General features: G+C 49.4%; 5 protein-coding genes across 5 annotated transcripts; 4 read left to right on the top strand and 1 right to left on the bottom strand.

The window, feature by feature from the left end:
* Window positions 1-391: 391 nt before the first annotated feature.
* On the top strand, window positions 392-2,458 carry T069G_10366 (uncharacterized protein; the record flags this gene model as incomplete). Its single annotated transcript, XM_056177576.1, has 1 exon — window positions 392-2,458. One exon carries the CDS (start codon window positions 392-394, stop codon window positions 2,456-2,458), a length of 2,067 nt encoding a protein of 688 aa, XP_056023866.1.
* Window positions 2,459-3,124: 666 nt separating this feature from the next.
* T069G_10367 (major facilitator superfamily domain-containing protein) lies at window positions 3,125-5,027 on the top strand (the record flags this gene model as incomplete). Its single annotated transcript, XM_056177577.1, has 9 exons — window positions 3,125-3,225; window positions 3,301-3,383; window positions 3,446-3,605; window positions 3,683-3,791; window positions 3,840-3,907; window positions 3,987-4,075; window positions 4,149-4,266; window positions 4,320-4,618; window positions 4,681-5,027. The coding sequence occupies 9 exons, from the start codon at window positions 3,125-3,127 to the stop codon at window positions 5,025-5,027; spliced, it is 1,374 nt and encodes a 457-aa protein (XP_056023867.1).
* A 719-nt stretch (window positions 5,028-5,746) lies between these two features.
* Window positions 5,747-9,283, top strand: T069G_10368 (uncharacterized protein; the record flags this gene model as incomplete). Its single annotated transcript, XM_056177578.1, has 3 exons — window positions 5,747-6,477; window positions 6,526-7,443; window positions 7,525-9,283. 3 exons carry the CDS (start codon window positions 5,747-5,749, stop codon window positions 9,281-9,283), a joined length of 3,408 nt encoding a protein of 1,135 aa, XP_056023868.1.
* A 2,563-nt stretch (window positions 9,284-11,846) lies between these two features.
* T069G_10369 (nuf2 family domain-containing protein) lies at window positions 11,847-13,292 on the top strand (the record flags this gene model as incomplete). Its single annotated transcript, XM_056177579.1, has 2 exons — window positions 11,847-13,118; window positions 13,176-13,292. 2 exons carry the CDS (start codon window positions 11,847-11,849, stop codon window positions 13,290-13,292), a joined length of 1,389 nt encoding a protein of 462 aa, XP_056023869.1.
* A 272-nt stretch (window positions 13,293-13,564) lies between these two features.
* On the bottom strand, window positions 13,565-14,314 carry T069G_10370 (uncharacterized protein; the record flags this gene model as incomplete). Its single annotated transcript, XM_056177580.1, has 1 exon — window positions 13,565-14,314. The coding sequence occupies one exon, from the start codon at window positions 14,312-14,314 to the stop codon at window positions 13,565-13,567; it is 750 nt and encodes a 249-aa protein (XP_056023870.1).
* Window positions 14,315-14,330: the final 16 nt, after the last annotated feature.

Raw genomic sequence — 14,330 nt, forward strand, 5'->3', positions numbered from 1 at the left:
ATTCGTAACTGGCCATCATCGTCAAAACATGTCCACTCGAACCGGAATTGTCAGACGTCAAAGCATTGCTCTTGGTCGCTCTGGCCCGAGGTCCAAAAATGGATGCGCAACTTGTCGCCTCCGTAGAGTTCGCTGCGATGAGAAACGACCGAATTGTGGCCACTGCGATAGACTCAAACTCGAGTGCACGTATCAGCCTCCACGACCTCGACGCAGCCAAAGAAGATTGCCTTCCCCTGACGAAAGTTCGGTGAGCTCTCGACAAGACGCAGACGCTGATGACGAATCCCGGAGATTCAGCGTGGTCGACGAGAGTAGCGAGGGGGCCTCAATGCCGATGTCCTCCTTTTCAGCAGCAACTCCGTCACGCCCAGACAGTGACATAAGAAATATGCAGACCATTCTGCCGACTGACATTAACGATCAATTTGGCGTTTCATCTGAAAATACAAATCCAAGTGGACTCATCTCAGACTCAATGGCGTCCTATATGACTCCAACAACCGCTTCGGCGCTGGATATCGGCTCTACCTCCATACCTTCAGGAGACCATTCAGGGGAACTCTCACAATCACCTTGGAGCCCCAGCTGGTTCGATAGACTGCCTCTTCCTGACTCGGCGTTTTCTTTCACTTCGCTGGGATTCACTAGCGCTCTCAGCCCTAACTTCTTCAATTCTGATCAATCATCAGCTTGGCGAGGCGGTGCTCTTTCTGAAATGGACAGCGGCACAATCCTTACAACCTCGAACGTGGACGGCAGTCCAGGCGTACACACTATTATACAAGGCAACACCGACGATCAGCTTGTTGACATGGACCGGCAAGAAGACAGTGGGCAAGTGAGCAAGCCCGGATACAAACCGGCCTTTGCCTTTTCACCACCACTCCTATCAGACGCCCAGGAAGAGCTGCTTCTTAAAACGTTTGAGTGTGCAATTCAGCCCCCCGCCTCTCTTGCCAGCATCCACCCTCTGGGCTGGCCCAAGATCAAGCGTTATGTGCTTCATATGGCCAACGGCAAGCACACTTCGATAGAATACGGAGCCGTCATGCATGCCCTTGCAGCTCTCAGTGCCATGCTCTTTGAGCCTAGTCGACCAGCTGCTTTAGCTGCCTTGGGGAGCCGTGTATCCACCTGCCGCGATGACTTTGGCCTGTTGTCTCTACGATTGCACGATGTTGCTTGTGTTGCACTCAAATTGAGCCTCTCACATGCAGGATGGGAAGAGCGAAGCAGCCGAGCTCTTCTCGTGGCCATATTTTTGCTGGCTTGGTTTGAGACGGCCTACGATGGCAACGATCAGGTTCGACCCAGCTTCCCAGAAGATATCGCCGAACAAGTTATTGTCAATGGTCGGTGTTGGGATGCCGGTTCCGCGAGCCTTTTCCAGTGGCTGGACTCGTTTGACGCCAAGATGTCTCATATGGGTGGTCGTCATCTTCTCTCAGAGCCGGCTTTGGAAATTATCAGGAAGCCACGCCCTGGGGTTACCGACTCAGCAGGCATGGAAGTGGCAGATAGTGAGGCCCTCAGCGATATTGACGGGATGTCTACTGCTACTACCGCTGCCCTAGTGATGAACAGGAAGGGTGAAAATGTCAACATGAAACCTCGCAACGGTGGCTCAAGACTTGCTACGCTATTAGCAGAGCCGCCAACAATTCCCAAGAATGTGGTATGTATGGGTGTTTTCAACATCCTACTCCAGCCAGCCTTTGAGTTTCACATGGCGTCTCAAGCATACTCGCGGCGTGTTGGCTGTCACGATCGCCATCACCGCCCACGCGGAACCCCTGAAGATGAGCTGGAAGTGATGAAGGCATGTATGGGTTTTGAGGAAGAATTGGAGGAACTCTGGCGGCGTCGACCCAGCATCTTGGACCTTGATGCCTCACAGTTACGGCTTTTTGTGAGCGAGAACATTGCCCGCAGACTGGAGCAGCTATTCAGCGTCTACATTGCGACCTTTTGGGCTCACTTCATATACATCCACCGTGTAGCATACTGGACGTTGCAACACACGCCTATTGCTCTCAAGGCTTTGACGCAGACAGGCAACATGATGCGCCGCAGCGTCGGTCAGCCTATACACCAGCACGCCTTTGACGCGAGCATCCCACGCACCACCTCTACGGCTATCCATCCTGGCTTGATGTGGGTGTGCTTTTTGTTTGGCTGCGAGGTGACAGATCCTGTGCAGCAAGAATGGGCAGTGTTACAGCTGAGAGCTCTTGGTCGGCTCAGCGGCACAACTCAACGACAAGGGACAGCGCTTGACGGCACCGAGGGAGACGGATTGCCTATTGGAGGATTAGATCAAAAGGGGGCGCAGACGGCCTTCAAGGTGGCACGCCTTCTCGAAGTCATTATTGAGCGCCAGACTAAGCTCGGCGCTCGTGTGGATGGCAAGTACTTGAGCCAGGAGATCTTTGGCTGCCATTTCTACATCATTTAAATAATACAGGGTACACCCATGGTATTGTGCGCTCCAAAGTGGCTGCAGGTGACACAGTGAGACATGTCCAACTCAACAATTCTCGTCGAAGGCGAAGGGGTTCGTTCTTACCGAGACCCCGAAGAGACCTTCGAAAGCATCTCTTGAGGATAGGCTTACTCCAAAGCCACGCGACTGGCTGGTCAAAGCACGAGGCGTTCCCGCGCCATCTCCGCCAACAGAAACTATCTACCGGATCCGACCAGCGCTATTACAAGCCATCCCCACTAACTCCATTGTCACGCTGCTCCCATTCGTCCTCGCCTATCGTCTACCGGCTAATCTCGATGCCAGTGGCATTTCCCCATGGGGAGAGAATCTCCTAAGCAAGGGCGGGGAGAGGGAACACGGCAAGGGCCTGCATGTCTTACTTCTCCCGACTCTCGTGGAGCGGTGGTGTGAATCAAGACTCTATCCCAGCGACTCTTGAGCCTGGCTTTGTATCAACGTAAGCTTTGTCTTACGTTTTTGGTCGTTATTCCGTTTATATATGTCGTCTGATTCTCCCTGCGTTTAGTTGGTAGACGCCTCCCAAGCCTACAACTCGAAAGGTGTTGTTGGTTTGCATCCACCATCACCATTTACTAGTAGTTATACCCAAGTTCTCATCATCTTGAGCCATTAGCCATGACAGTTATGGATGACGAAAAGCTTCCAAAGACCATTGAGGATGGGACCAGCTCCCATCTCGAGCGTCCGCTGGAAATTGATCCAGCCATCGAGAAGAGGCAAGTCGATACCTGCATGGAGACATAATCATCAACAATTAAAGACTAACACAAGGCGGCTGTTGATTGTTTTAGGATCGTGCGTAAGATAGACTTGAGACTGATGCCTTTTACCGTCTGGATCTATCTCCTATGCTACATGGACAGGTCCAATATCGGTATGCACCTTTTTCCTTCTACCGCCAAAATCTTGCCATCATCTAATAGACCATCAACTTAGGCAATGCCAAGATCTTGAATGCCGATGCGGGCCACGACTTGCTGGATTCAACTCATATGACGACTAAAGAGTACACCATTGCCCTCATGGTCTTTCTAGTGGCATATTCCATCTTTGAGGCACCAAGCAATCTTGCAGCCAAGGCTTTGCAACCCAATTAGTAAGAGCGATCTCTACATTATACTCTTGAAATCCATCATGGATCGATCTGCTAACCACTGTATTCGTGCCGTGAAGTTGGCTAGGCTTCTTGGTCATTGGTTTCGGAGCCTTCTGCACAGCCATAGCCGGGGCGAATAGCTTCGCCAGCACATCGGCCCTACGATTCTTTCTCGGTGCCTTTGAGGCGGGTATTTTTCCCGGCATGGTGTTTTTCATGAGTTTTTGGTACAAGGCGGAGGAGCGAGCAACTCGGATTGCATTGTTTCTTTGCAGCGCTACTTTGGCTGGCGCATTTGGCGGGTAGGTTTTCGTAACTCGAGTCTTGGGCAGTCGATATGAACAAGTAAAGGATTATGGCTGACTTTCTTTATTCTCATAGGGCTATTGCATTCGGCGTTGGACATATGGACGGCAGATTGGGCCTGGAGGGCTGGCGATGGTTGTTCATCGTTGAGGGTGTTCCATCCAGTGAGTTATCAACTCTTCTGCTTCTATGGTCCAGCTATGTCAAGTCTTTTCTAATGTGGTTTATCACATATAGTTGTCCTAGGAATCTTGACTTTTTTGTTCATGCCAAGCTATCCGGAAAAGGCTGGCTGGCTTACTGAAGAAGAAAAGGCCATCCAAGTAGCCCGCCTCGGCGTCAATTCATCTCACGGGTACGCAAAATCTTAGAAAGCAAATTACATGATCAGAGACTAACATTGCATAGAGAGGCAAAACTCAACTGGGAGGATGCAAAGGCCACCCTCAAGGATGTTAGGCTATACGTGCACTACATCACGTACATGTGCATCGGCGTCGGTGTCTCATCGCTGTCACTCTTTGCCCCTACCATTGTTTCGGGTCTTGGCTACAAGAATCTCCAGGCCCAGCTTTTTACGATTCCTCCTTATGCCGTTGCTTACGTCGTTACTCTTGTCTTGGCCATGATATCCGACCACAAGAAAACGAGGGGTCTTGTAGCTGGCGGATGTTTTCTCTTTGGCACTATTGCCTTTATCATTCAAGGTAAATCCATAATCTCTCATGATAATCTTTCCATAGGCGAAAACTCACAAAGTCTTTTATAGCCTGTTTGCCTGGCAAGCTATACGCTGCCCGCTATGCAATGCTTTGCATCAGCACCGCTGGCGTCTTTGCTGGTCTTCCTCCGTTGTGCGCATGGATCTCAGACAATGTGCGTACCACAACGGCGGGATCCCTAGCCACGGGACTCAACATTGCCTTTACGGGGCCAGGCCAAATCATAGGCGTCTGGATCTATCGCGCACAGGATGCGCCATTCTATCGCCTGGGCCATGGAATCAATGCTGGGTTCCTCGCTGTGGGGACGGTTCTGAGCTTTTCTTTGTGGTGGCATTACACGCGGCTGAACAAGAAGCTGGTGGGCACTAATGAACCCAGATGGATTGCGTAGAAGTTTGATATTTCGATGAATGGATGAGGTCTTTGTTCTTTAGTTGAAGCGAAATGTAATTGTTTTTGTTATCCAGAGTGCGCCTTAGTAAATGCAGTAAAGTTGAGCGCCCAGCTAATCGTGACATAGGTGTAAGTGAGATGTCTTCAAACTCCCAAAACACCAAGCAAATTTTCACAAGATATAATCCTAAAAAGAGATTATCAGGAATTAAAACCAGTTTAACTTTATTCGAGCAGCGCATCATTGCACTCACCATCTATGCAATTCTCCTCCCACTGCCGTTATCGCCACACGATGCATCCAATCCAATAGTGTGCAACACTAAGAGTAGCTGATCGACTCCTTGACAGGCTTACCGGCCAATCGAATCCAGGTCACCAGACGTCATCTCAGCCCAGGCAGACAAAACCCCCCAATTCGCCTTGCATATCCTGCAAGATACCTGCTATGCTGCTGCATAGCATAGCCACAGGCTGCCCGTATCAGCCACACTTGCTCTTTGTCCATCTCAGCTGTACTTCTTGTTGAAATCCTCGTTCTTTCTTTTTCATTCTCATTTTATCAAGCATTAAACAGAATTATTTTTGCAAACCACCCTTTTCCATGCGCTCGCCTGTTTATTGTGCTGCCGTTATTCATACGTGCTTTGCTACATGCTTTCTGTGGGAGAGTGACAGTTTCGGATAGCTACCTGTACCTAGCTGCGGAGTTTGCCCATGGATCCCTTCTCATCCTTGAATTTGGCGAGATCAACGATTCAGTTGATCGACTGGAGTTCGAAACTATTGTCGGGAGCGTATGAGATATACCATTCTCCGGATGGCCTGACTGAAGACGATGCTGAGCTGGGCGAGAGGACGGCGATTCTTCGTAGACTGGCCTTTGGCTTAGCGAATAGATCGTCGGGCCATGTCGCTGATGGCAAATGCGAGCCACTTCCGAGCCAGCCTGTCGCTGCGCCGGACGTTGGCGGTGATTCTCTTGAACAAGAGAATGGAGTTATCGAGGATCCTGTGACAGGGAATAAGAAAACCCCTCATAAAGATGAGCTCAACGACGTGATGATCCAGCTCCTTCACCATGAGGATAACGACGTGCCAATGGGAACCGGCAACAAACTAGAAGTCGACCAAGCATACAGAAAACTCCAAAAGTTGACATCTGAAATGAAGACCAGCGCAAAGGCTTTCGCCGGCGAAGACGTTCAGCGCAGCGAGCAAGAGCAAAACCTCCAGCGCGTAGCCAAGGGATGCGACGACATTGCAAAGCGGCTCGAGGTCACGCTGAAACAGCTACGTGTCGATCCCAAGAACGCAAAGTTTCGCAAGATTTTTAGCTTTCGCCAGGCCTTTGTCAAATTATGCAGTCAAAGGAAGATTGATGGGATGGAGAGGTCTTTGGACAAATATCGGACGGACTTGATTCTTCAACTCTCTGTGATTATGAGGTATGGCTTCCCTCGTAAGAATGTAGCTATTGGCTAATCGTTATGTAGCGATCAGCAGTCAAGCGTCGTCAGAGAACTTCGCACCTTGAGAGATGCCAGCAGTCGTCTTGATTCAGCATATAAAGAACACCTCGACAACATCTCAAAGTCATTCAGACTGATTCAAACCCAAGCAACCGAGGACGCTGAGCAGCGTCGACAGAATCCAGCAGCCTACAGGACATATAACGACGATGATGAAACTGAAGGAAAGAAATTTAGTCTCTTCTCATTACACAAATCTTACGGAGCTTCCGACAAAAGCGGCCCTTCTCAGAGCCAGAATAACCTTGCTGTCAACGACGAAATTCCCCAAGCGTTTCAATATCTGGCAGAAACGCTCCGTTCTTTAGTCACAACAGCCACCGACGTCGCCGTTGCGCAGCGAGTTCTAAGTGGCCTTCACTACAAAACAATGACTATGCGCATAGAAAGCGTTGTCGAAGCATACAAAGACACATACGAATGGATCTTCAAGCCACGTTGGGCCAAGAACGCAAAAGGCATCAAAGTACATTTTGCAGAGTGGCTTGCCGAAAAGGACGGCATCTTTTGGGTCTCCGGAAAACCAGGATCTGGCAAGTCAACGCTCATGAAGTTCCTCTGCGACCATGATCGCACGGCCGAAACGCTCGCCAACTGGGCGCGGCCCCTGAATCCAGTCATGTCGACGCACTTCTTCTGGAGCTCGGGAACGATGATGCAAAAATCCCAAGAGGGTCTGCTCCGATCGCTGCTCTACGACATCTTCAAGAAGTCGCCCAAGATTATGAAAATGGTCTGCCCGCAGCGCTGGGAAGCGTCAAGGAGGGGAGATGGTGATTTGGAGCCCTGGACGCTGTCAGAACTGCGCAGAACCTTGGCTGCTCTTGCGACATGTCATGGGCTCGGCTACAAGTTTTGTTTCTTTATTGATGGGCTTGACGAGTATGAAGGCGATCATTCCGAGATCATTGCTATGCTGCGGTCCTTGGCTACTTCGCCTCATATCAAGCTTTGTGTGTCTAGCAGACCGTGGAACGTATTTGAGGATGAATACGGCAAAGCTGTCGACAGAAAGCTATATCTCCAGGACTTGACGAGCCGAGATATACGTCACTATGTACAAAGAAAGTTGGAAGAACACCCTAACTGGCAAGTTCTCCCGTCAGAAGAGCCTCTATACAAGACTCTCCTAGAAGACGTAACCACAAAAGCCCAAGGAGTGTTTCTCTGGGTATATCTCGTCATCCGCTCTCTATATGAAGGCCTTACAAACGGCGACTCGCTTCCTGCTCTGGAGCGAAGAACTCGCGACCTACCAGCAGACCTCGAGTCCTTCTTCAAACACATGCTCGACTCCGTAGAGCCATTCTACCATACACAGATGGTCAGAACATTCCAAGTTGCCATGGGCTCGAGATCTCCTCTACCCCTGATGATCTACTCATTCCTCGACGAAGACTTTGAGAACCAAAACTTTGCGCTTCAAATCCCTGTCAAGCAAATGCCCATGGTAGAGGTAATCCGTCGCCAAGAACAGCTGCGCCGACGCCTCAACGGGCGATGCAAGGGCCTCCTAGAAGTTTGTCGAAACAGCAATGAGGGGCCGTACATGGGCCACCGCGTCGATTTCCTGCATCGGACTGTGCGAGACTTTTTGCGGACAAAGGAGATGAGCGATTTTCTCGCGGAAAAAGCAGGGGATCACGGCGGGCCCAACACGCTCGTGTTTAAGAGCTTCGTGCCACTCATAAAGTCCATACCGTGGGAGGAAATTGACGTATCTGAGGGAGGCTTGTTATCAAGGATGCTAGGCGATGCAATGCATTATGCTTACAAGGTAGAGCTGGAATCAGGAGAGGCCCAAGTCGAGCTTCTTGACGATCTCCATCGCACGCTGAAGTTCTACGCAACAACTACCGGCAAACCGATCCCGTGGTACCAGGGCTGCTATACACCATCCGACGATGACACCGGCTATGCTCCGTGCCAGACGTTCCTCGAGTTTGCGATCCAGAATGGCTTGTGTCTGTATGTCCGGGACCAGCTTCGCCGCGAGTATCAACCACTCGAGGCTCAACAACCCTTACTTCACTGCGCCATTGCTCACTTACCGGTCTATACCATAAGAGAGCCAGATTTAACCCCCATGATTCGCGTCCTCCTTGAAGAGAGGGATTCATGCCACGTAGAGCTACAGAAACAAGACGCATGGAGGTCCTGCATCATGGCCCTTGTAAAGATACTACTTGATGAGAATAATTCGCTCGAGATCAAAGTCATCTACATGATAGACCACAGGCAAGACATGATCCAACTTTTACTCGCCGTCGGAGCGGATGCCAACGCACAATGGAAAGACTCCCTCCCCGTATGGCACCATCTCCTCGTCGCGATAGCTGGTTCGCCTTTTCTCCCCAATTCTGATATCGTTCAGATTACCAGATATTTCCTCGACGCCGGCGCAAGTCTATCAGGTCCCAATTGGAGCGCTTCGGATGCCTTCACTAAGAGTCTGTTGGAACGTGGCAGCAATAGCGAGACGCCATGTGATACTGACCATTTGGAGTTTCTAGTCCAGATATACTGTCTCTTGATTTTGAAAGGCATGGAGCTGAAGCCATCGGAAAAGCTTCTCATTCATCAACGACTGCCCGGGAGATTGTCCGAGTCGATATCAGCGGCCATAGACCAGCAAAAGCTAGAGAAGAAGGTTAAGAGCCAGGCCGCGGCAAAAGGGTCGCAGAGTTGGACGTGGACTTCATGGCTCGGTGCATTATGGTAACAAGACAAACATGTCACAGAAATAATAAAAACAACTGAAGCAATAAACATTGATGTAAAATGAATTGTCAAAAAAAATTACAAAAAGAAATGCCCACTATCAGAGTCGAACTGATCACCTTGTCATGTCAAGTATTTACTAGTGACACGCTATACCGCTTAGCCAAGCGGGCAAAGAGCTTTCTATGTATAAGTTCGCTGCTAATCGGTTTTATAAATCTGTCGTTGCAACACTCCAACTTTGCGTTTGTAGTAATATTTCGAGTAATGGGCAAAAACACAGGGAAAGGGAGCGAGGTGACAATAAGGCCGATGAGAGGCTTGATCTGGTTGTGGTTGTCGACAGTAGACGTCTGTCTGAGCATCTTAGGGCCAAACATTACTCGCAAAAACCAAAGATAGACCCAGTCTGCGTCCTTTGCTCTCGTTCCTCGCGGCGTTCTCGCCGATTATGTTGGATGAAATGGTGTATGTGGTGAAGTTTGTGGCGGCACTGATTGATGTGCATGTAAGTCTGGTAAGATTCGATTTCGTCCTCTGGCATATTCGCAAATGTTGCTGGGTACCTTCAATGTTTTCTGGCATGAGTTGCCAGAGATTACACACTGTTTCGTATCCCCGATGAAAATGACTGGGGTATCTGGATGTTGAGCAAAGGGTACACACTGCATATCCTCGTCTACTGCATCGTATGCCTTCAAAACCTTCTTTCGAGGCCTTTCTTTGGCACTTGTATCTCTTGAAGCAAACAAAGACAGCCTTGCTCCTTCAAGTGTCTTGTAGCGGCTGATGGTATTTGATGTAAGCGCTATTCAGGATTGCTGTTCTCGTGAACATGAGATTTCATCACGCGTGCCTTCGATTAGGTCATTACCATTTTTTTGGCTACCATGAGCTCTGGTTATCATCATGGGTTGGATAAATTGAGTTCGGCTCAGGTCAAATCCGGCTGGTAGTGGTAGAATGTTTTCTCCATTACTCTTTGTTGACTGGATCTTCGAGAGGCTGCCGCTGAACGCAACAAGTGCCGAAATTACCTGGTCGGCCGCGCGCTGCGGGCTAAAAAGAACGCTGCAAATGGACTGGATGTTGGTAAACTGGTTGATCTAGGCGTGGCCCTAACAACTGGGTTTGGTGAGGTTGAGAAGTGGAAAGCTGGTATATGTCGTCAAGTCGCTTCCAGAATTATGTTGATTCTGCTTTGACGACGTGACATTCGTCGAAAACGAGAAGCGATGGTACTATCGGCAGACAAAAGTAATGAGTGAGCCGACATTCATTCAAATAGGGAGGTATATGCATGCACTTACCAAAGCTTGGATGACCTGTACTATGCTTGTCCCTTGGCTGATGACGGTTGATGATATGACGAAGACAAATTTGCTCTAGCCTGCCGCTCGGGCGTCGTTGGAATCGGCTTCAAATTGGATCCCTTCCTTGTCTCGTAGCTGTCTGACGGCTGTGGAGGAGTCTGGGTTGTTCGCCGCCTTCTTGTATTCTGTGAGGAGGTATGTAGATCCAATGGGGGTAAGTTGCTGTACAGTTGTAAGATTCGCCTGTTCAGGGGCGATTTCTTCTATGGGCATAAATCACACTTTGATGCTTACCTGCTTCTATTCGAGACGAAATATGTAAGCGTGGTGCCGTCTATACACATCCCCTGAGTTGCTCTCGCGGGGTCCATCTCCCGACGTTCGTTATATTTAATGTGCCGTATGATACCGAGAGAGCAAGTAGTATTCAGAGAGTGAGAGGGAGCAACATGGCGAGTAGTGTAAAGAGGAGATGAACAAGGAAAGGTTTAGAAAGAGGAAAGGGGAGGGGCACCGTGTGCCATTAAATAATGGACAGCTATCTGGCACCTAGCTCATGTGGACGTGTATGTTAATGCAGGCATCAGTGTTTACTGGAGCTTTCACACCGCTCTTCCATAGTGTCGTCATTCACTTGAGTCTATTGCTCTTTATTTCATGGAGGAAGTCAGTATGTATGAGACTCTTGCTTCTCGGGGATACTTACATTTGGTTGACTCATAGCGGCAACACGCATGTAAGTGCACTTATCCGCGTCCTGGAGGTGAGGATGCGTGCCGATAGTCATAGGGAGTGAATTTTGCTATATTGCTTTTCCAAAGCGAATATCTGATGCCTGTTTGTTCACTTCATTTCTTGTGCAATAATTCACCCATATGGGAAGGAGGTTATCTGGTATTAGTAGTGGAATCATCTTGGAGCCAATGTTAATGTATGTGACCAGGACATTCTACCCCACCACATCCAAGCCTTATGATGAATATTTGATATTATGCAAGATGAAATACGCGCTCTGGAATAAATATTGTATACACCACATGTATTCAACTCATAGGACAGACTGTTGTTGCTGTAATCTGTTGATAAACTTAATATTTCATCTTGTTGTAGGGTAAGAGAATCACGTGATTAGTCATAGAGTTTCTGCAGCAACCTTGTTTCGCATTATTTACATGCCATCAATACCCCACGACAAGGAACCGTTTTTGCACCGGCATTGATTTTCGACGACCAGCAAATCCACGCCGCAAAATGGCTTACAATCCCCGAATGAGCATAATCCCGGCCTCGCAGCAACAATCGCGGTCGAGGAAAAAGGAGGAAGAGGCCGACGCGTTTATGCGGCTGCCGGACCGCGAGATTGTGGGATGCATCACCGATATTGGCATCAACTTCACCATTGCCGATCTACAGAAGCCCAACCCCGCACATGTCCAGCAAATCTTTGAGTGGTTCGCCGAACTGCTTCTCAATGCGACACGCGAGACGGTCGAGCCCGCGATGCGCGCCGCAGCAGAGGATATTTGCGGCGAGTTTGCCGATGTCATTTCGCCGGATACGCGCAATCTGATGGGCTTCTATGTGTCGCTGAGAAGGCTGCTCATAGAATGTGGCATCCATGACTTTAGCTTCAACGACCTGTACAAGCCGACATACGAACGCCTGGTCAAGATCTTCAGTTACTTGATCAACTTTGTCCGGTTTAGAGAATCCCAGACGAGCGTCATTGATGAGCACTATAACAAAGCTGAATCGACAAAGACGAGGATAGAGACTCTGTACCAACAAAACCAGGACAACGAGACTCGGCTGGAGGACATGAAGAACAACCGACAGGCTATGGAAGCGCAGGTGCGGGAGAAGACGATGCGAAACGAGGAGCTGAAAAGGCGCCTGCTAGAGCTCCGGCGAAACCAGGAAAAGGTTGCGGCACGGTTGGAGGAGGCAAAACAGAAGAAAGGAGACTTGACAACCTTGCTAGAGCAAAGGACACAGGAGAAGATTACGCTGAAGCAAGAGAGCGCCAAGCTACGGCCGTATGTGCTTCAGAGCCCGCTGGCTCTCCAACAGAATTTGACGGAGCTCCGAGACATTTTAAACAACGATAAAACGCGAATCGATGCGCTGGACCGACGTGCTCGAGCGCTTCAAACATCGGCAGACTCCTTTGCTGTCGTAGGGTCAGATGTGGCATCCTGCATCAAAATCTTGGAAGAGATTGCGATGGAGATGGCGAGAGAGGATGAAGAGATGGCCAAAAACACCAAGCAGCGCGAGGCACTATCAGAAAGAGGAAACAATGCTCGCGAAGTGGAGAGAGCAGAGCAGATGCTCAAGCGACAGCTAGCCAAATGGACGGAGCGGACGGAGAAGCTGCGAGAGCAGAGCAACCAAAAGGCGCAAGATGCCAATGAGAAGATGCACGAGCTGCGGGCAACGCACAAGAGGCTGACGGAGGAGCTCACGGACAAGGGCAAGGAGATGGAGATCCGACGAGTGAGGATAGAGCAAACGGAGAAGAAGGTATGCATACAGTCTCTATTGGTGTCAGTATTTTGGGATAATACTAACGGCAGACAGATGCTTGATCTGAAAGAAGCAATTGAGAACGAAGTTCATTCAGCTTATGATGAGTATCTTAAAATGGAAGCTCACATCAAGCTATACATTACCGAGATGGAGCAGACAATCGGCTAAACTGCTGAGCTGGAGAAGGTCTACATTTGGGTTACTGGGTTTGCTAGTTTATATTTGTCGGAATGTGGCAATGGTATTAAAAAGGTTCACGGGCGTATATAATAACGGAGATACCACGGATCGGCGTTGAGATTGGGAGGCTTGTCATGGAATCTTGTTTCAATGTGGAATGATTGATGATGGCTATGGATTTGAATGGGAAAGCAGCGTTGTTTGAATTACCTTTCACTTTATTTAGCTTCAAAGAAAGTGTCTATAAACATGTTGAAGTTTCATTTCTCATCTTGCTCAAACTCGAACCAGCGGCTGAGCACTGCCCTGACAGGAGCCGTCCGCCCACTCCAGGTCCCATCATCCCTGACGGCAGTGCCACTCAAGATAGGCACCTTTTCATCCAGAAAATCATCCAAAAGTTGATGACCCCTTGCCCCCCTAGGTTCAGCGACAGCAGCCCTGAATGAATTCCTCGCTGCCGCCTCGACGAGATACGCAACCGTAGTGCCGATGCCTTGGGCAGACCACTCGGTACCTTCGCGGTGAAGCTCTAGAAACCCGTAGGCGAGGAGCAGAGGGGTCTCTGTTTTGCATCTTGGGTCAGAATCATCCAAGCCTGATATATCTGGAGGCGGGATATTGGATTCTGAAGCGGAAAAGGTGCCGAGATATGCGCGGAGATGAGTGGTGCTTGGGACGAATAAGAGGCGGATGTGGCGAGAGATGGCGGTTTGGAGGAGGGTTTTGCGTTGGAGAGGGTGAAGGCTGGAGGTTGGATTGTCTGGTGGCTCTGTTTGTGGTCTATCTTCTTTGCTATTCTCAGATACTGCTGCTGCTGTGGTTGTTGATGATGGATCTTGCTGCAAGGAGAGCTGCAGTGCAACGTCTTCGATGAGGCCTTCGATGAAGGTCTGCTTGGGCCATCCAATGAGGATTGTTGTTGGGTATCTGTGGTGAGAGATGATGTATTGGAGCAATTCGGATGGAGTGGATGGTGAGAGGACAATGGGATGAGTAGATGGCGGCATGATTGGTGTTTTTTGT

This window comes from Trichoderma breve (genome assembly GCF_028502605.1).
Source record: "Trichoderma breve strain T069 chromosome 7 map unlocalized scaffold00007, whole genome shotgun sequence".
NCBI classification, from domain to species: domain Eukaryota; kingdom Fungi; phylum Ascomycota; class Sordariomycetes; order Hypocreales; family Hypocreaceae; genus Trichoderma; species Trichoderma breve.